This window comes from Tupaia chinensis, unplaced genomic scaffold, assembly GCF_000334495.1.
Source record: "Tupaia chinensis unplaced genomic scaffold, TupChi_1.0 Scaffold000539_1, whole genome shotgun sequence".
Taxonomy (NCBI): Eukaryota; Metazoa; Chordata; class Mammalia; order Scandentia; family Tupaiidae; genus Tupaia; species Tupaia belangeri.
Genome location: NW_006160052.1, coordinates 2,482,372 through 2,503,261, shown reverse-complemented (window position 1 = coordinate 2,503,261; position 20,890 = coordinate 2,482,372). Strand labels below are relative to the sequence as shown.

The following is a 20,890-nucleotide window of genomic DNA, read 5'->3' as shown; positions in this document are numbered from 1 at the left end:
CTTTCTGTGTACAGTTGCTAACTTCTGAGGCTGCCATTTTTAGTGACAGAAGAGTGTTTAGGCTCTAACCAGGGGATTCCAAGGAAGTACCTTTTCTATCCTCCCAGATGGTGCAAAGATCTTTCATGGTCTCTAATGCAAAAGTAGCTGTTTCTCCTCATCTAAGTATTGCCATTAAGGAAATGGGTATGGAACCTCGCGTTCTTTGTCCCTTGTCCCCACAGTCTGGCTGCTGCCCCCTCCCCCACCCTATAGCCTGTGCATTTTCTCCCTGGGCTCTTTCTGAGGAGCTGGGGGAAGCAGCTGGGCCTTCCACACCCTGGCACTAGCAGAGCTAAGTGCCCGATGTCTAAATTGGTGCCAGTCACGGGCTGCGAATCCTGACTAGAGCTCTCCTGTTCCTCAGCCTCATGGCCTTCTTACCCTAGTACCAGAGTCAGCCTCTGCCAAGCTCAGCTCACAACTGCTCCTCTTGGACTGCATGCTTAAGGGGGGGCGGAGGGTTGGGTTTTTCTCAGGCCTCTTTTTCACTTTCTCCTGTGTTGGTGAGAACTATTAAGGTCACGCATTTAGAAGCAGGTGGGTTTGGAACCCAGAACAGGCTGCGTGCCCTGACGGCATTCCAGTCAAGACAGATGGACCACATGTTCGGCCAGGGTCCCACGAGGAGCCGAAGCCTAGGTGTGTGCTAGGCTGTGCCGTCTGTGTGTGAGTGCACTCTGCGATGTGAAACCACGGAGGCGCCCAGCGGTGCACGTGTCAGAACACAGCTCTGTAGTTCAGTGAGGCGTGCGCTGACTCCTTGGTCATCTTACTGAGCTAGAGCTCCTCTATGTTAACCAAACTATGAGGACTGTTACCTTTTTACTCTGCTTTCCCTTTGAAACTATGATGAGTTCTGTTCAATCCGTATGAGTTGTGCTGCTAAAATTGCACAAAATAACTAATATAATCACGTGGTACAGCATTTAAAATGTACAAAAGGGACACAGTGAGAAGTCTCCCTTTTCTCCTAAGACGAACTGCAGACTTTGAAAAACGAATCTCACTCTATTACTAGTGTATGACATCTCCTCACTGGGGGTGTGGTGGGGAGAGCTGACCTAAGTGACTTTGGAAAATGTTTTGTCTGGAAACACTGTAAGGCTGAAGACAAAAACTGCGCATAAACACTGTACTCTGCGTATAAATTTGTTTCTCAGGGGAGTTGGCAGTTCTGAAAGTAATTCACAGTTATACCAAGGTCAAACAAATAGTAAACGGTAGGTAATAGGAAGCGCTTTCCTTGGTATCAGAGAAGTTATAAATAAGCAAAGTGGGAAGGCTAGGGGAGGAGCCTTGTGGTACAGGATTATAGTTAGAGACTTAATGTGATCTTGGGTTTAGTTTAATATATGTGGGTAAGTACATACGGTACATATGTATGCACGGGCTAGAATATATACATATGTGTTTCTCCTAGGTCTGCTGAGGGGACCCAGCAGTGACATCTTACTAGCAGTGTCACATCCACACCCAGATCTTGGTTTCTAAATACCATTCTCTTTCTTCTATTTCTTCTAGATGTGAAATCCGGCAGCTATACAGTGTTACAGGTGGTGGAAGCCCTTGGGTAAGTGTGTGCTCTAGAATGCTCACATCCCTGCTTGCACACTGAAGTCACATGTACATCGCTACTCTTCTAGAGTGCACACTCCCCCTGCAGCCCAGCACCACCCCTTCTGTATCAATACCTCAGTTGAAACCTCTCTCTTTTAATTATTTCTCCTGAAAAAAAGCTTCATGTCGCCTGGCTGAGGCCTCTTAAGGTAGCAACTGGGAGGACACAGCCGTGGGCACATGAGCTCCTGGCTCAGCCCACAGGTTCAGGCTGCAGTGGGTGGTTGAGGGCCATCAACTGTGGTTTAATTAGAGCTGGGATTGCTCCTGTGCTGTTTCAGCCCCGCTCACCCCAGCATGATTCTAGTCAGCTTGGACCTGACTCACAGGAGCTGTGGGCCCTGCCCGGGGCATCGCCAGGCAGCTGGCCCTGCACCAGACCCCCAACTGAGGAAAAAGGTTCGGGAAGCAGCTGGAAGAGCAATGTGAGAACCAGTGACTCCAAGCACCAGAAGAATAATGTGTTTATAGTCTAATGCCTGCTTTCCTCATGTTTCATACCTGGAAGACCATTTAGATGAACAGGTCTTATTAGAAAAGGTTATTAGCTTTCATAGCTAGCATGTCTTAAAACAGAACACTAGAAAATCAGGGAAGTAGAGGACCAGCAGTTGACATAATGGCTGTGTCGCTGGACACCCATGTAGTTGACCACGGTTTGAGTCCCGGAGCCAGTGGCTTAAATTCACACGGTACATGTGTGTGCATGCCCAGGATCCCGAGAAGAGAATGAAGGAGAAGGGACTGCAGAGTGGCCATCCCCCCGGGGTGTGATTTCTCACTTTGTCTCTCTGTCTGTCTCTTTCTAGTGAGCCTATAGCAAAAACCTCTCAAAAAAAAAAAAAGAAAGAAAGAAAGAAAGAAAAAGAAAATCAGGGAAGTAAAAGAAAAACTAACTGTTAAGCATTTCTCCCACATAACATACCTGTTGGCTTTTCTATTCACAGTGTTGTGGCCTTGATCTGTTCTTTAAAAAAACATTAATTCACATATCATAAAGGTCCCTATTTTAGGGTATATAATTTCATGGCTTTTACTATATTCACAGATTTGTACAGTCCTTGCCATAATCAATTTGGGAACATTTTCACTTCTCTAAAAAGAAAACGCTAGCCATTAGAAGTTATTCCTCCTTCTCTCTCTTTCTCTCTTTTTTTTTTTCTTTTAAAGAGAGATTTTTGCTACAGGGTATGTGTGCTCACCAGAGAGATAGGAAGTGAGAAATCACCTCCCCAGGAAAGATGGCCATGCCACAATCCCTTCTTCTACATTTTTCTCTTGGGATTTTGGGGGCACACACGCCTCAAGCCTCTGGGTCCCAGACTTAAACCATGCTCAACTATATGGGAGTCCAGCAACGTAACCACAACACCATCTGCTGGTCCCCTCCTTCTCTTCTCTTCTCAGCTCCTGGAAGTCATTCATCTATTTTCAGTCTGTATTGATTCACCTTTTCTAGAAATTATGTACACGTGGAATCCCGCAGTGTGTGACCGTGCATCTTTCAGGTTTTGTGAGTTTTAAGGCTCGTCCATGTTGTAGCATATGTCAGTTCTGTATTTCTTTACATGCTGAATAATATTCTGTTGTACAGATAGGCCACATTTTGTTGAGTCAGTCAACAGTTGGTGGGCATCTAAACTGTGAGATTATTTATTTTGTCTATTGTGTGAAGAACACTCAGCAAGGTCTTTTTTTTTTTTTTTTTTTTTGGAGAGGTTTTTGCTATAGGGCGCGTGTGCTCGCCAGACAGGGAGGGACAGAGAGACAGAAAGCGAGAAATCACCCCCCGGGGGGGGATGACCATGCCACAGTCCCTTCTCCTCCATTCTCCTCTCAGGATCTTGGGCATGCACGCATACGCTCCCAGCGTGAGTTTTAAGCCACTGGGTCCAGGACACGAACCGCGGTCGACTATATGGGAGTACAGCAACATAGCCATTACGCTAACTGCTGGTCCCTCAGCAGGGTCTTGATACCACAGTCCACCCCCAGCTTCAGTCAGCCAGAGTCAGGACATGTGCATGCCCGGTAGTTCACAGAGTCAGGGCCTTTGACAGCCTTGGCATTGTGCAGCTTCACGTTTCTGCTGTGCCCTGCAGTTGGCTGGTTCTTTCTGCTTTTTGGCTATTCCAGATACTGCTACCTGAGTGTTTGTGTTTGGGGCTGTTTTTGTGTTTTTCCTGTATTCATGATGGAGCACCTGTGTGCACATATGAGAGAGAGAGAGAGCACCCTCCACAGGATCTGGTCAGACTGCAGTCCCCTTTCTTCCATCCTATCTTGAGGATCCTCTCGGAGTGATCTTGTGTCCCATTTCTCCCACTGATGTATCTCCTTGTCCTCAGGTCTGACATAGCTGCTGTGGGCAGAGACCTTTGACTTGCTACTGAGATTACTTCTTAGAATGTTTAAGTGTTATCTCTGTAAAGCTATTTCAAAGCTAAGTCACCTCCTTGTTGGTTCAATCTAGCTTCTCCCATACCCCCATACCAGTGACCCTACATAGTTAAAACCTTTGTTCTGGCCATCTTACTTTCTAATGTTCCAGTTATAAAGCGCACATATGTGCCCACGCACACGTGTGTGTGTGTGTGTGTGTGTGTGTGTGTGTGTGTGTGTGGTGGTTGCCCCCCAGGACCTCAGTTGTTATTCTCCACCACAGTACTTTATAAAAATATATTTATTCTCGGGGACCAGCAGGCGTAGTGGTTAAGGTGCTGGACACTCCCACATGGTCGACCACGGTTCGAGTCCTGGACCTGGCGACTTGCTTTCTCACTTTCCTCTCTCTGTTTGTCTCTCTCTGGTCAAATTAGAATGAAGGAATGAATGAATGAATAAATAATAAATCTTTAAATATATATATATTTATTCTCCTCTTGTTTTGGTAGAAGCCGCAGGTGCCAATTGTCTCTCAAGCCCTGTGGGTAGCTGCCTAGCTCTATTTCAGAGGGATGCCACAATGATACCACTGGGGAGGAAGAGTAAGCAGAATGCTCATTAGATGCCAGCTGGGGCCGCAGTGTCACAGGTGCCTGTAACGATGTGCCAGGTCAGTGTAGGGCTCAGTTCTTTAGACTTCTGTCCTTACTAGTGTCTTTCATGCCATAACTTCAGGAATACTTTCTTGGGCCAGTTTTACTCTTTGTAAGAGGGTTTGGCTCTGCTTCCTTGCTCAGGTGTGGAGTGTGACTCAAAATATTTATCCCTTTCAAAGTTTGAACTGTAGGGACCAGCAGATGGCATAATGGTTACGTTACTGGGCCCCCACATGGCTAATCGCAGTTCAGGTTCCAGACCTGCCGGCTTAAAACTCTCGCTGGGCTCATGTGTACGCATGTACAGAATCCCAAGAGGAGAATGGAAGAAAAGGGATTGCAGCGTCGCCATCTCCCCTGAGGGGTGATTTCTTGCTTTCTGTCTTTTTCTCTGTCTCTCTAGTGAGCACACACTCCTTATAGCAAAAATGTCTTTTAAAAAAGTTTGAACTGTGGGGACCAGCAGATGGCATAATGGCTACATCACTGGACTCCCATGTAGTTGACTATGATCCCAGACCTAGCAGCACACACCAGGCACGTTTGCATGTGTGCCCAAAATCCCAAGAGGAGAGTGGAAAAGAAGGGATTTCAGCATGGCCATCCCATCGTGGGGGGTTGCGTGTGTAATTTTTTACTTTCTGTCTCTCTGTCGAGCACACATACCCTATAGTAAAAATCTCTCTTTAAAAAAAATATTTGAATTGTGTCATGGCAAGCTCTCTCTTGCCTACTTTATCCCAGGTCTTCTCTAGAGAATCCAGAACCCCGGACTCGGGCACGAGGAATTCAGCTTCTGTCACAGGTGCTGCTCCAGTGTCATTCCTTGCTCCTGGAGAAGGAAGGTACTGGCATCACGAGGGGGATGTCTTCCTGGGCGTAAGGTGTCTGAGCTGTTAACTCAGGGTCTTTTCCTCTCTGGTACAAGTGGCAGAGGTGATCGGAAGTAAGACATAAGACACGCAGATTTCACATGTAGTCTTAGACAGCTTTTGTTTTTTTACCGTATCTTTCACCACTCTGCAAAGTGGACAAAGTAGTCTTTCATGCACAGAGAGAAAAAGTAATGAAATGTAAAAATCCTTTGAGGTTCTAAGAAAAAAAAAACAGTAACTTGCTTACCTTCTATAACAGGGGTAGGCAAGCTACAGGCTGTTTTTATAAATAAAATTTAATTGGAATGCAGCTTCACCCATTTACCTACCTATTGCTTTCATGTTACAATGGCAGTGTGGGGTAGCTGCCTCAGATGTGTTCTGAGCACCTGTACTGTTTACTGTCTAGTCTTTTAAGAAAAAAATTGCAAATCCCAGTTCTGTAGAAGACAGGTACAGGACTGAGAGTGGGTTTTACTGTGAACCTGTATGCAAGTGGGTAAGGAGAGATGTTCTGCTGTTTTCCTGACTTATCAAGTCAAGATTCCTTCAAATGGGAGGGCATGGTTTATATCCTGATGAGTGAGAAAATGTGAAGTGAGGCCCAAACAGGAACAACCCTTACAGACAAGGAAGGAACAGAGCTAGCGGGTCGTTCTCACGCCTGTGTAACCTCGTATCTGAATGTCGTTTGTGCAGTGGTCCACCTGGTCCTGTTCTATGAGAACCGGCTGAAGGACCATCATCTGGTGATCCCTTCTGTCCTGCAGGGTCTAAGGGCACTTGTGAGTTCTCCTTTTCGTTACATATCTGTGTTTGCGGAGACTTTATCCCCATCCAGTTTTCCCCTTATCTTTTGGGGTGAGGCTTCAGGTACATAAAAGCAGATGCTCAAATGCGGGGCTAAATAAAGTAGTGTCAAGCAGCTCTGCTTAGGTTTTACTCTAGAGAGTAAAAGCATCCTTTGGGGAACTGAAATTCAGAGCCAAACTAGAAGGAGCTATAGAGAACTAATTGGCTTGATAAAGCATCTTACTCTTAGTACTTCTTCTTGAACCAGGAAGTTATGTTTTCCACTGCAGCTAACTAAGCCTGCTGTGGGTTTTATTGTGGAAGCCATGCTATATTCCATCAGTGTTCATGTATCTTCCCTTCTGCCCCAGAGCCTGTGTGTGGCCCTGCCCCCAGGACTGGCTGTCTCTGTACTTAAAGCCATCTTCCAGGAGGTACATGTTCAGGTGAGTGGTAACTGTCTAGTTGCTATTCTTTGTCTCCCTGGCACTAATATAACTAGACTCAGAGGGCAAGAGCCATTGCTCTCTAAGTTCTGAACTCTTGTGGATCCTTGTGCACCATAGTTATATGTCATTCCTTGCTACCAGATAAGGAGAAGGATGCATGCCAGTATGTTTGACCTGTGTCCTCTTACACCTAAAGAAAGTAAAGCACCCATCAGACAGGTCTGGGCTGTTGGCATCATTGCTGGACTGCTGTGTCAGTAGCCATAGTTCCCTACAGTTCCTCTTAGGTTGAGCCTATGCTGGTATAGAGAGCACTGTCCAATTGGAGGTGGTAAAGCAGGAAGTAGTTCTGTCAGTGGAGGTAGTCTTTGATCTTCACTGACTTCCTTTCTCCTCTGTCCTGTCAAGTCCCTGCCACAGGTGGACCGGCACACAGTCTACAATATCATCACCAATTTCATGCAAACCCGGGAAGAAGGTGAGAATAGGGCTGTGGGGGATCTGAAAATCAAGCACATCTTAGTTTCTTTTCCCCACTAGTAGGGACTCATCTACTCTCGGGGTTATATAGAAGAGCGAGTATTATGAGAGAAAAATGTTACGGGCAAACTGAGAGTCTACTCTCTCTCCAGTGAAATAAAGGAAGGCAGAGTTGTTTGAGCCTTTGTTTCAGATTCTGGCCTCTGCAACAGTATATGTATTTGGTGAACATCCCCCAGTACTTCTCTTGGAATAGAGACAAAAAAATGTTTTGTTTTTTTTTCTCTGAGGCAGGAAAGGAGACTGTATTAGTCTGTTATCGCATTGCTAACAGAAATACCTGGGAAATGAATAAAGAAATAGAGGTTTATTTGACTCACGATTCTGGCAACTGGAAAGTCTAAGGCTACATCGTAATATAGCTGACAGAAGCAGAGAGGGTGGTGGACACATGCAGAAGGCAGGCATCCCACTCTCCAACAACCAAACCCTCTTCCCAAGAGCTGGAAGTCAGTCTCTCACAAACATTTATCCTTTCATGAAGCCAGTTTCTCCATAATCTAGTCACCACCCACTAGGACTATGTTCCAAAACATGACCCTTTGAGAATAAACCATTATCTAGACCACAACAGGGAGGTCGTGACAGCAGAAGGAGAACACAAGCCAGAGGAAAGCTAAATCACTCTATCCCTTGGGATAGTTTGACCTTGTTCTCTCCTCCCCAGAGTTAAAAGGCCTAGGAGCTGACTTCACCTTTGGCTTCATCCAGGTGATGGATGGGGAAAAGGACCCCCGTAATCTTCTGGTGGCCTTCCGCATTGTCCATGACCTCATCTCCAGGGACTATAGCCTGGGTATGTCTTGGAAGCTGTGAATTAGCTGGTTGGGGCTTGTGAGATGAGTAAAGATGATAAGTCAACCTCATTCTTTCTCTGTTGCCACAGGACCCTTTGTGGAGGAGCTGTTTGAAGTGACGTCCTGTTATTTTCCTATTGATTTTACCCCTGTAAGTAGCACCTTCATTCATTCATTCAAATATTTGTTGAGTACCCACCATGTCCTGGGCCCTGTCTAGGCCTTTAGGGTACAAGTAAACGAAACAGTCCCTGCTGTGGTGAATTTACATTTTAATAACCTGGGAAATAGAAGCATTTGACATCAGGAAGGAGTTAAAGCAGATATTTAGGGGCTCTTCATCAATGCACTTGACACTGAGGGCTACAGTGTTGTAAAGCATGGTCCCTGCCCTTGGAAGCTGAAACATTTAAGTAACAGTATGATATTAGGTACCCAAATGAGTGATGCTGTAGTTGCTCAGAGGAGACAGGTTCAGTGTGAGCTAGAGTAGGCAGGAACTAACCTCACAGATAAGATAGGATTTCAGCTGGTTTCCAGGGATGCATAGGATACAATTCTGGAGGTAGAGGGCTTCTCAAGTGGTAGAAACAAAGTGACAAAACTGAGAAGGCACAGTTGAGCACAGTATGTCTAAGAAGTTTTTTGCTCTGACCCTCTCAGGCCTGCCTCCCATTCTGCACTTGATTTTGTCTACTTCCAGATACTCAGGGGTCTCCTGTATGGGCACGTGTGGGTGTGCGTGTCACAAGCATTAGTAGTTTGGAATAAATGAAAGGAGTTCTGTTGCAGTTCTTCAAACATCATGGGAATGTTGACTCCCTCCACCTTTAAAATGACATAGCCATCTTTGCTGTGGGGAATTTCTTATCTTAGTTGACATGTAACTTGAGACCACCTCTCCCAGTTCTTATCATCCCTTTCATAATCATATCCCTGTTCCTAATACAGAAGACCATCTCTGCGTTTGACATTTTAAAGATCTTATTTTGACTACCAAACTCTTATTTTGTGTTTTGCTTTGTTTTTGAAAAGATAATACATTTGCATAATTTGAAGTCCAAAAGATAAAAAATGGTGAGAAATCTCTCTACCACCAAGTTTCTTTGTTGTCAGCCAGGACCAGCATATGTCTTAGTAACCCTTTTCATTGATTTTTTTCCCTCCATTTCTACACTCATGCTTTGAATTTCCAAGAGTTCTGTTGCTGTTGATCTCTGAATATCTTCTAGCTTTTCGTTTTTGTTTCATTCATGGGGGGATTACCCACTTATCTCACTTGAAAATATTAATGATACATTACATTTGAATAGTTCTTCTCCCTTGGGAACCAGCAGTTAGCGTAATGGCTATGTCGCTGGACTCCCACGTAGTTGACCGTGGTTCGCGTCCTGGACCCGGTGGCTTAAAACTCATGCCGGGCGCGTGTGCGTGCGTGCCCAAGATCCCGAGAGAAGAATGGAGGAGAAGGGATTGCGGCGTGACCATCCCCCCTGGGGGGGTGATTTCTCGCTTTCTGTCTCTATGTCTCTCTCTGTCTGTCTGGCGAGCGCACGTGCCCTATAGCAAAAATCTCTCCAAAAAAAAAAAAAATAATAGTTCTTCTCCCCACTTAGTCCTTGTTTCCTCCAAGTTTGTTTTTTTTTTTTTTTTTTTCATTTTATTTTGGTAATTCTTGGGAGTCTGCACATGTTTCAGAGAGGTTTATAAAACTGAGTGGGAGCTTTGAGCACAAGGGATGGGCTTGTTGAGTGTGAACCTTCCTTATAGAGTGACATGCATGAACAGATTGGGAAAACCCCAAGTATTCTTCCTCTTGGGCTAGTCTTTTTTTTTTTTTTTTTTTTTTTAAAGAATTATTTATTTAATTTGGTTTGTTCATTCATTTATATTTTTTAATTTGGCCAGAGAGAGACACAGAGAAAGAAAGGGAAAGTGGAAAAGGAAGCCACCAGGTCCGTGACTCAAACGGTGGTTGGCCATGTGGGAGTGTCCAGCACCTTAACCACCATGCCACCTGCTGGTCCCATGGACTAGTCTTTTTTTGCCATAGGGCACATGCACACTTTGGAGAGAGACAGAGAAAGTGAGAGATTGCTTGCCAAGAGCGATGGCCATGCCATAATCCTTTCTCTCTCCTCTCAGGATTTTGGGCATGCACGCACATATGCCCGGCATGGTTTTCAAGCTGCCAGGTCTGAGACTTGAACTGAATCAGCTGTTTGGGAGTCCAGTGCCTTAACCACTATAGCACCTGCTGACCCCTTGGGCTCATCTTTTTTCTTCTGGAAAAAGACCTTGGACCTATGTTGAGGGAGAGGTCTGACTGTAGGCAGGTGGGGCCAGAAGGAACTGAAAATTTCAGCATCACTCCCATGCCATGTAGGCTCCTCTTTTAGTACAGGCCCCAGACCCTTCATTGCACCTGCATCTCTAAGACAAATGACCTCAGTCCTACCTCTCTGGAGGAGTGAGCCCCCAGATTCGGCCACAGTTTGGAAGGAGTTTGGAGGCAATCGAGGAAATCAGATTGCTTCTCTAACCCCATCCCCCCCCAAAAGGTGCCTGGTGATGCCAGTTCATTTGGCTTTCTCAAAGTCCGCCTATGATTCCATCGTTTTGGGTCTGTTAAGTCATTTTCTTCTTATCTATTATTTAGCTTCTAAAACTTGGTCACTAATATCTCTTATCCTGTTCTCTTCCACCCCTAGCCTTATGTCTTTTATAAAAAGAAAATCCCTTTGCTGTATTTTTGGTGGAGGAGTTTTCAAAGGGGAAAGAAAAATCTCACTCATGTTTTCAGTCTGCCATCTTGATACAGAAATCACCAATGCTTTCATGTTGTCAGAATTACTGTTTTTTATAAGGGTGAAAAAAATGGACATTAGAGAGGAATTTGTAAAACAAATGAGCTCAACTACACGAGATAGTATCAACCACTAAAACTAATATATGAAAGAATAATTATAGGGGCCAGCTGGTGGCATGGTGGTTAAGGGCACTGGATTCCTACAGGGCCAACTGCAGTTCAAGCCCTGGGCTTGGTGGTTTGCTTTTTCACTTTGACTTTCTCTCTTTCTCTCTCTCTCTCTCTGGTCACATTTTTTAAAATGATAATAATAAATGAAATTAAATAATTGTTTTTTAAAAAAAGAATTTATATACCATAGAAAAATGGTCTTAATATGTTAAGTGAAAAAAATAGATTATAAACAATATTCACATTTTTAAAAGGCACATATGTTTTATAGGGAAACGGTATATACTGACACATAGTAACTATATAATGTACAGGCAAGAGAGCCATGCACCGGAAAGTTGAAAGGGTGCTTTTATCTGAATGGTGAGACTTAGCTCACATAGAGAATGTGTGATCATTAATTGTTTCTGAAAGTGCCTAAAAGACATTCCCAAGGAGCAAGCATATATCCTCACTGGGGCCTCATATTATATTATTCTTCCAGATCAGGTGTAAAATATCACCCTATTCTATAGGGTTGCCAGGTCCAAGCTTATGTCCAAAGGTGGTCTGAAGAGTTACACAAACACTTGGACCTTCTCGTTTTCAGCCACCGAATGATCCCCATGGTATCCAGCGAGAAGACCTCATCCTGAGTCTTCGAGCAGTACTGGCTTCTACATCACGATTTGCTGAGGTGGGTCTAGCCCAGGTTAGGGCATGTAGCTTCTGTCCATAAAAGGCTCTGAAGAAAGAACATTAGAAGCTTCAAGAAAAAAACGATTCTGCGTACATTGTAAAGTATGACACCTGCAAGTGTCTTAGGTGGCAAGCATCTTCAGACCTTCAATGTAGAAAATTGGGCCACACTTAGTAGCAAGGTTGGTTTACAGTGACACTCCAGACCTGAGTGCAGCTCCTTGGTGTAGCACCTGCCCCTGGGCCTGGTGGCAGTAAGGGCGCATTGACCCTGGTACAGGACACTGCCCATCTCAGGCTGAACCTTTTTCTCTCCCTTAGTTCCTGCTGCCCCTGCTGATTGAGAAAGTGGACTCCGAGATTCTGAGTGCCAAATTGGATTCTCTGCAGACCCTGGTGAGTGAGTTTTTTTCTCAGGATTCAAGTGCCTTTAGAAAGTTAAGGGCTCCAAAAGATAACGATTCTCAGTAAGCCAGGAGCCAGTTTGTGGGTCTCAGAGAAGGAGTCTCCAGGGTCAGGCCGGTTGACCTCCAGCCCCAGCAGCGCCTCGTCTCCTCCTGCAGTAACCGAGCTGTAACTGAGGAGCTGAGCAGGGCTCCCTCATTATGCTGCTGTTCCCTCAGTCGGGGCGAGCCCCTGTTTTCCTGTGCCTGGGTAGGACCATTAGGAATTTCTGCTGAGAGCCAGGCTCCCTCAGGTACCATGATGCGGAGGTGCTGGCACGCCCTGGGACACCCACATGTGCAGATAGCTGATACCCGCAGTTCCCTTGGCAGAACGCGTGCTGTGCTGTGTATGGGCAGAAGGAGCTGAAGGACTTCCTCCCCAGCCTTTGGGCTTCTGTCCGCAGAGAGGTGAGTGTTACTTAGATAATCTCACTGTTGGTAACTCCCTATTGTCAGGCTTGAGGGGAGAGAATACACCCTGTCCTTTGCCTCCGTTGTCCCCAGAGCAAGGTCCTATGCCTGGTCGTCCAGTAAGCAAACAAGGGGGTATATTTCTAGTTGAGTGACAGGGCGAGAGCCCTGTGAGTCGGCTGTTTGGTGATAATATCTGACCACCTCTGCACAGTGTCTGCTCTCTGTCCTTCCATGGCCAGAAGCACAGGTCATGGTGCCCCTGGCACCATGATGAATTGACTAGGAGAGAGAGTTAGGCTAGGGCATCCCAGCAGCAACAGCTCAGAGCTGGCATTCTGTTCTTTAAAATTATGGATATCAGTCAATCCCTAGTGGGACGAAGGAGTTGGTGAGACTACACCAGTTGAGGAGGCACTCAGTTAGGGTATTAATTTCCATTGTTGTGCCCTAAAGGTTCTCAGCTCCCCCTCCCCAAGGAAATAGGGAGTGGATGGGTGGGGTCTCATCTGGTGCAGGCTCACCTCAGTAGCCATGGGATCCCTCCCTGACAGGTGTTCCAGACGGCAAGTGAGCGGGTGGAGGCAGAGGGCCTGGCGGCCCTCCGCTCCCTGACTGCGTGTCTGTCTCGCTCTGTGCTGAGGGCTGATGCCGAGGACCTCCTTGACTCCTTCCTTAGCAACATTCTACAGGGTAATGGGGCCATGGCAGCCAGAAAGGGGAGTGAGCACAACAGAGATGACCTTCCTTAAGGGCCAGTGACCTTCCGTGTATACCTCCCACGTGTTTAGTGACTGGGGGCTGCGGCCCTACTTTGAACTGAATCAGTTTGCGTGGTAACTGCTAGCAAACTATCCCAGGTGTCCACTCCAACCTCTGCAGGCTATAGGGGTCGGGCCACTTGCAGCCTGCCCTGGGTCTGTGATGTGCTGCCTCTCCAGACTGCAGGCACCATCTTTGTGAGCCAGACATGAAGCTGGTGTGGCCCAGTGCCAAGCTGTTGCAGGCTGCTGCAGGAGCGTCTGCCCGGGCCTGCGAGCACATCACCAGCAACGTGCTGCCTTTACTGCTGGAGCAGTTTCACAAACACAGCCAGGTGAGGTCACAGACTGGGGGAACACCGGGACTGCATTTTTGGGCCTCTTTGTCAAAGAGAGGAGCTGAGCTTCGGCTTGGGCCCAGACCGTATGTCTTGGGTTTAGCTTCCATTAACTGCTGCCGGTTCCCTTCTCCCCTCTCCTCCTGACTTGCACTTATATAAAAGGATAATTCATCACCACTGAGTAGCAGTATTGAAAGCCTTTGCAGTCTTCTTTGACCCTAGTACCCCTTGAAACATTACAGAGCAACCAGCGCCGGACCATCCTTGAAATGATCCTGGGTTTCTTGAAGCTGCAGCAGAAGTGGCACTATGAAGATGAAGGTGAGAGCGGCCTCAGTCGTGGTGTCCTGGGACTGTCCAGCCCTGCAGCCTGCAGACAGCAGGGCAGAGTGCCACAGAGAGCAGCCTAGAACGTGTCCCGTTCTGAGGTTATAGCATAAGAGGACACTTAACGGATGAGATCTGTTTCTTTTTTCTCAGTGTTCTTCCCAATGCTCCAAGTTATCTTTGCAAATCTGCTGAGCCAGGTATACGGAATGTAAAAGGGCTTCCTTCTAACCTGACCTCTGTCTCTCCATAGATCAAAGGCCTCTGAGTGGCTTCAAGGACCAGCTGTGCTCACTAGTATTCATGGCCCTCACGGATCCCAGCCCCCAGCTCCAGCTTGTGGGCCTCCGTACACTCACAGTCTTGGGTGCCCAGCCAGGTACACCCTGAGAACATGAGAGAGGATAAGGGTATTGGTCCTTCCCTTGCCATTCTCTGTCCTACATGGAAAGCAGTCTTCCTTCCTTGTTCTCACTACAACTCTGAATGATTTGAGATTTCCAATGGGATTTTTGGAAGAGTTGTGGTGGCTGGAGGGGGAAGAAAGGTGAGATTTTCGTTCCCTTCTAACTTCAGACCTCCTATCGTCTGGGGACTTGGAGCTGGCTGTGGGTCACCTGTACAGACTGAGCTTCCTGGAGGAGGATGCCCAGAGTTGGTGAGAATCTAAAGCAGTGAGATAGAGCAAGCTGCCCCTGCCTCTGTGTTGGCAGCAGCAGATTCAGCAAGGACAGGGCTCTGGGCTTCTGACTCCTGGCTCTCCTGAGGGGAGGTGGGCTCTGAGTTTGGCTCTCACTGGTTGGAGACGTGGGACTGTGCCCTTTTTTGGGCATAATGCCCACTCAGTGTGCAGTACTTGAATTCTCTTCAGCAAGGCGATCTGGGAGCCCACACTCCTGGGTCTACCTGCTACCAGTCTCAGCAAGAGAACAGAGTGCCAAGGCCCAGCTCACGCTTACTGTCCTGTGTCCACAGCAGGCTGGCAGCACTGGAAGCATCAGGAACCCTGGCTACTCTCTACCCTGCAGCCTTCAGCAGCCACCTAGTACCCAAGCTTGCTGAAGAGCTACGCTTAGGTATGTCTGCCCTTCTGTGGCTCACCACCTCCCAATAGGACTTTGGGATCTTTGTGCCTGCCACCACATGGGGAAACCTTGTCTCCTGGGTTACCTTCAGGGGAATCAGACTTGGCTAGAGGAGACAGGCCCGCTAAATGCTCCCGATGTCTGCACTGTCTGCAAGCCTTATCAGCAATATCAACGCACCCCAGCATTGTCCAGGAGACACTGCCTTTACTACTGCAGCACCTCTGGCAGGTGAACAAAGGTAACTGCCAGGAATAATCAGCGAGGTGGGCTGACCTGGAGCTAGTCGGGTTTGGAATTGACACCCTCTAAGGAAATAGTTCTTTTTTTAGGAATTTGTTGTTGTTTTTAATTTTTGCTACAGGGCACAGCCAGAGAGAGGGGGAAAGTGGGAAAGCACCCCCCTACACCCCCATGGGGAGCGGTCATACCACAATCTCTTCTTCATTTCTCCCTCCTTTGGGGATTTTAGGCGCACACACACACAGGCCCATTGTGTTTTACAAGCTTTCGGGTCTGAGACTCAAACCGCATGGTTGGCCATGTGGGATCCGGCTCCCTTAACCACCAAGCTGTGGACTGCTCCTTAAGGTAGTAGTTGTAATCACAGCTGTGTAGAGGAGGTAGAAGAGTGACGTGGGGCTGGCTCCTGGACACAACGTGCTGCTCAAGAGAAGCCAGAGCTCACGTACTGACATGGTTTGAATCCCCGGCACAGCTGGCTTGAAACACACCAGACACACATGCAAGTACCCAAGACGGGGTGGAGGGAGAGGATCATGGCATGGAGGTGCTCCCCTGCCTTTTCTGTGGTGCGTGCACGTGCTCTGTAATGAATAAAGACTTACGTGAATAGTAGGAACATCTGTCTGCTCTTACAGAGTTTGGCACAGAGCAAGCCTCAACTCTGAAGTCTGAATAGATGAAAAAGAACAGCCAAAAGAATGAATGACTTGCTTCTTTAATAAGACGCTTTGGTCTCTTCAGTCGCTCCTCTTTGACTGTTCTTTTCATCACCTATATTGGAAATTCCTGGCAGGACTGCTTTTAATAAAACCCTACAGAAAATACTGACTTTTTCACCACACAGGAAATATGGTTGCAGGATCCAGTGAAATTATTGCTGTCTGTCAGAGCCTCCAGCAAGTGGCAGAAAAATGCCAGCAGGACTCCGAGAGCTGCTGGTATTTCCACCAGACGGCCATACCTTGCCTGCTTGCCTTGGCTGTGCAAGCTTCCATGCCAGGTAACTGCCCCCTCCTTCTACCCTTGAGGTTTCTGCCCCTGACAGTGTTAGCACTGCCACCCTCTGGGGATTGGTGGGACTGCGCTGTGTGCCATTAGGGGCTTACTTTGAGTCCTTTGTCCCAAGAGTGAAATTTCTCTTCAGAGCTAAAGTTGCCAACCTGATCAATGGCTGGAACAAAGTCCACTAGAATTAGCAGTGCTCAAAAGAACGCATACCTCTTTTCCATTTGATTGCTGTGCAGTTAGTTAAGATTGCATGTGGTGCCTGCTACACGGTGAGCACTCGGTATATGACCAGCACCATGACTGGGGCCCATGGAGGTAAATCTGTGTGTGCTTTGTGTTTTTGTTTGTTTTTTACTATAGGGTATGTGTGCTCTTCAGGGGCGCAAGCAACCCATTGTCCTCCCCACCACCTCAGGGGGGATGGCCACATCACAATCCCTTCTCTTCCAGTCTTCTCTTGAGGTTTTGGGCATGCATGCACACATGCCAGGTGTGATCTTCAGGCTGCCGGGTCCAGGACTCAAACCACAGAGTTGGCCACATAGGGTCCAGCACCTTAACCTCTATGCCACCTGCTGACCCAATCCATGTTATCTTTAAATGTTTAAAAGACCAACACTGCTACTCCTGGTGTTAGGAACATCCGTATTAGCTGCCCATAGTTCCCACCGCTGCCTAGTCTCGGGCCACATAGACGTTCCGAGAGCTCTGTGTAGCCCTGGAGACCAGCCTGTTCCAGTGCCTTGCTGGTTCTCAGGACCGACGTGGCGCTAGCCAGTCCCAGCCATGACAGGACCTAATCATGTGGCTCTCTGAACCCTAGTGATGGCCTTGTGGTTGTGATTGTGTGTCTGTGTGTGGTTTGGTTTTGCAGAGAAGGAGCCCTCAGCTCTGCGAAAAGTGCTGCTGGAAGATGAGGTTTTGGCCGCCCTGGTGTCAGTCATTGGCACTGCCACCACCCACCTGAGCCCCGAGTGAGTGTAATCACAGATGTGGCTTGAACCCAGGGAAGAGGATAGCATTTTTGGAAAGAAGCCACAGAGAGCTGTCCTTTGACCTGTATTTAAATGTGGTGGCAGTATTCTGTAAGTCGTGCTGACAAAACAGAAGGAAGATGCTTTTAGTACCATGGACTTGGGGTCTGGGGAGCCACAGGGCAGTGGGTCTCAGCTACACAAGGCTCACCCCAGAGTATTTTGAAATGTACCCCGATTCTTAGTAGATCATATGCGCCAGGAGGATAGGGACTTGTGCCTAGTTCCCTGCTCATCAGCAGAGCCTACGACGGGAGTGGTTCCTCACAGTCTGTGCCAGGTTAACATTTCTTGACCATCAGCTCAGAGCCAGTTCCATTGCTGACCCGCATGAACCCCAGACTGAACAGCACTGCTGTACAGGAGGGCTGGTTAGGGTCCTGGCTCCCTGGTGACACCCGGTCCTGCCCCCAGCCTCGCTGCCCAGAGTGCCGCCCGCGTCGTGCCCCTCTTCTTGGATGGCAACGTCTCCTTTCTGCCTGAGAACAGCTTCCCAAACAGGTTCCAGCCATTCCAGGTGAGAGCCCAGATGATCAGAGGAGGGACAGTCTTAGAAAGTGTGTCTTTCAGACTTCTTTTTAGGGCTCATCAGGGATTGCTAAAGCAGCAGACAGCCTATTGCTGGCAGTTGGGTGTGACAGGGCTTTTCCTCTGTAGGACGGCTCCTCGGGGCAGAGGCGGCTGGTCGCACTACTCATGGCCTTTGTCTGCTCCCTGCCTCGAAATGTAAGCAAGCACACGTGGGAGTCCCCTGTGTTACCCCAGCAAGGGAGGTGGACCCCTGGCAACCCCTGGGCCGAAATGTGCCACGGCTAAACTGACCTTTATTTCCCCTGCTAGAGAAGTTAGTTCTCATCCACCCTGGTCCTTGCTGCCATGTTCTACAGGCGAGTTTACACGTTGTCTGGGTCCACTAAATGGCCAAGTTGTCTGCAGGTGGAGATCCCTCAGCTGAACCAACTCCTGCGGGAGCTTTTGGAACTGAGCTGCTGCTCCGGCTGCCCCTTCTCCTCCACGGCCGCTGCCAAGTGCTTCGCGGGACTCCTCAACAAGCACCCTGCAGGTGTGGAAGGAGACTGCGTCAGGGGCCACCCTGAGCCACCCACTAGTGTTGTCTCCGAGTTTAGTCCTCATTCTCTTTAAGAAAAAAAAAAGAAAGGTCTTAAAACAGCTTCAGCTGCTCAAGCACTGTCCTGGGAGAACAGGGAGAAGACCTTGCAGAGTTCTGCCAGTCTACCTGTACAGTGAGCTGCTGCAGATACACCTGTCCCTGAGAACAGCAGAAGTAGACAGCCTGGGCTGGCTCCATTGCCTGGTTGTAGAGAAAGCCAGATCCTGGGACTGCCACTCCCTCATGGCTGGCTGTGGTCAAGTCCTGGACCCAGTGGCCTGAACTTTCTCACTCTCTGGTCAAATTAAAAAATAATAATAAATAAATTTTTTAAAAAAATTTTTTGAGAGGTTTTTGCTATAGGGCATGTGCGCTCGCCACAAAGGCAGAGAAAGACAGAAAGCGAGAAATCACCCCCCAGGGGGGATGGCCACCCCGCAATCCCTTTTCCTTTCTCCTCTCAGGATCTTGGGCGCACATGCGCCCGGCGTGAGTTTAAGCCACCGGGTCCAGGACTCGAACCGTGGTCGACTACATGGAAGTCCAGCGACATAGCCATTACGCTAACTGCTGGTCGCAAAATTAAAATAATTCTTTAAAGAGAAGAAAGAAGGCCAAATCCCACGTGGCTACACACAGTTCAAGTTCTGGCCTTGGCAGCTTGAGAAACACACTGGGCACCTCTATGTGTATGCCCAAAATCCTGAAAGGAGAGAGAAATGGAGAAGGGACTGTAGCATGACCATTCTCCACAGGATGTGTTTTCTCATCTCCTCCTCTTCTAGTGAGTGCATGTACCCTCTAGGGAAAAAAGTAGCACCTCTGCATAACATCAGGCACTCATAGTCTTTGTTTTGTCTACAGGCAAGATGATATGAGCCCTGTTTTTTTTTTTATAACTTCCCAGAGGGCACAGGCACTCAGCAGAGACGAGGGCGGGGAGGAAGAACGCATCCCCATGGGGATGGTCCCACTGTAATCCCTTCTGTATTTCTTTTCTCAGGATTTTGGGCACACATGCACATGTGCCTGGTATAGTTTTTTAGCCATCAGGTACAGGACTCAAGCCATGTGGGATCCAGCCACCTTCACCACCACCCCATTGGCAGGTCAACACTGTCCCTTTCTAATGGTTTCTCAGGGAACTCTGCAGAGATGGCTTGCGTCCTCCTCGTAAAGGAAATAAGCGTAGTCTTTGCCTCAGTATTTTCTCACCCCTTTTTAGGGCAGCAGCTGGATGAATTCCTGCAGCTGGCTGTGGACAAAGTGGAGGCTGGTCTGGGCTCGGGGACCTACCGTAGTCAAGCCTTCACACTGCTCCTCTGGGTAAGGAGTTGGAATGGATTCTGGTTAGACAGCAGTTATGTCTGATTACATATTGATAAAACGTCCCTGTCTGATCCTGAACCTTAAGTGTCTGTATCTCAGAGTTCCGGGCTGGAGTTCATGCCCTGCTCTCTCTGCTCCAGGTAACAAAGGCTCTAGTGCTCAGATACCATCCTCTCAGCGCCTGCCTCACGGCACGGGTACGTTCCTTGTGGAGATTAGAGACCCTAGGACCTGAACAAAAACTTCCTATTGATTCTGTTCCTCCCAGGAATGACTCCTCTTGGTGTTTTGGATTCTTCCCCCTGCTGCACCTCACAGGCTCTCTTTTCTCCAGCTCGCGGGCCTCCTGGGGGATCGGGAACTAGGCCCCGCGGCGGCAGATGGCTTCTCTCTGCTCATGTCTGATTGCACTGACGTGCTGACCCGTGCTGGCCACGCCGAAGTACGGATTATGTTCCGCCAGAGGTTCTTCACGGATAACGTGCCTGCTTTGGTCCAGGGCTTCCATGCCGCTCCCCAAGGTGAGGAATCTGAGAGGGAGGCCCCAAAGCATTCTGCCTCTCCTTGGCTTGGACACATTTCCCTAAGACAATGTAGGCCTGAGGGACTCTTTAGAGCTTTATTATAGTCTGTACCAGGAGGGATAAACTTTCATTTCCTTTAATGGGCATTTCCTGTTCCTTCCATGCTGTGGAGGCTTTTTTCCACTTCATAGGCTGATTTCTCAGCCTTGTCAGAGACTGAAACTGAATTTCCCAGTGACATATCTAAGCCCAGCTTCTCCCAAGCTTCCCATTGTCCACAGACGTGAAGCCAAACTACCTGAAGGGTCTGTCGCATGTCCTCAACAGGCTGCCCAAGCCTGTCCTCCTGCCAGAACTGCCCACGGTGAGTAGTGCAGTCAGCGTAAGCAGTGCTGAAGCTGTTCTCCCCAGGCTGGGCCAGCACGGGAAGAGGAAGCGGGGCCTTCACAGTATGGC

The 20,890-nt window shown here is 48.0% G+C and overlaps 1 protein-coding gene across 2 annotated transcripts in view; it reads left to right on the top strand.

The window, feature by feature from the left end:
• Positions 1–1,563: 1,563 nt before the first annotated feature.
• Positions 1,564–20,890, top strand: part of MMS19 (MMS19 cytosolic iron-sulfur assembly component) — a gene marked incomplete at its 5' end in the record, with an annotated part of 20,742 nt that continues 1,415 nt past the window's right edge. The window contains 26 exon segments of one of the 2 annotated variants that reach the window (XM_014591156.1): positions 1,564–1,612; positions 5,445–5,545; positions 6,275–6,360; positions 6,739–6,813; positions 7,225–7,294; positions 8,024–8,152; positions 8,243–8,304; positions 11,723–11,809; positions 12,133–12,207; positions 12,588–12,665; positions 13,223–13,361; positions 13,610–13,764; positions 14,013–14,091; positions 14,351–14,476; positions 14,674–14,755; positions 15,076–15,173; positions 15,274–15,423; positions 16,273–16,428; positions 17,311–17,410; positions 17,885–17,987; positions 18,128–18,196; positions 18,407–18,533; positions 19,807–19,907; positions 20,051–20,107; positions 20,245–20,431; positions 20,716–20,798. In XM_014591156.1, the coding sequence (XP_014446642.1) occupies positions 1,564–1,612; positions 5,445–5,545; positions 6,275–6,360; positions 6,739–6,813; positions 7,225–7,294; positions 8,024–8,152; positions 8,243–8,304; positions 11,723–11,809; positions 12,133–12,207; positions 12,588–12,665; positions 13,223–13,361; positions 13,610–13,764; positions 14,013–14,091; positions 14,351–14,476; positions 14,674–14,755; positions 15,076–15,173; positions 15,274–15,423; positions 16,273–16,428; positions 17,311–17,410; positions 17,885–17,987; positions 18,128–18,196; positions 18,407–18,533; positions 19,807–19,907; positions 20,051–20,107; positions 20,245–20,431; positions 20,716–20,798 (2,624 nt within the window). 2 annotated transcript variants of the gene reach the window in all.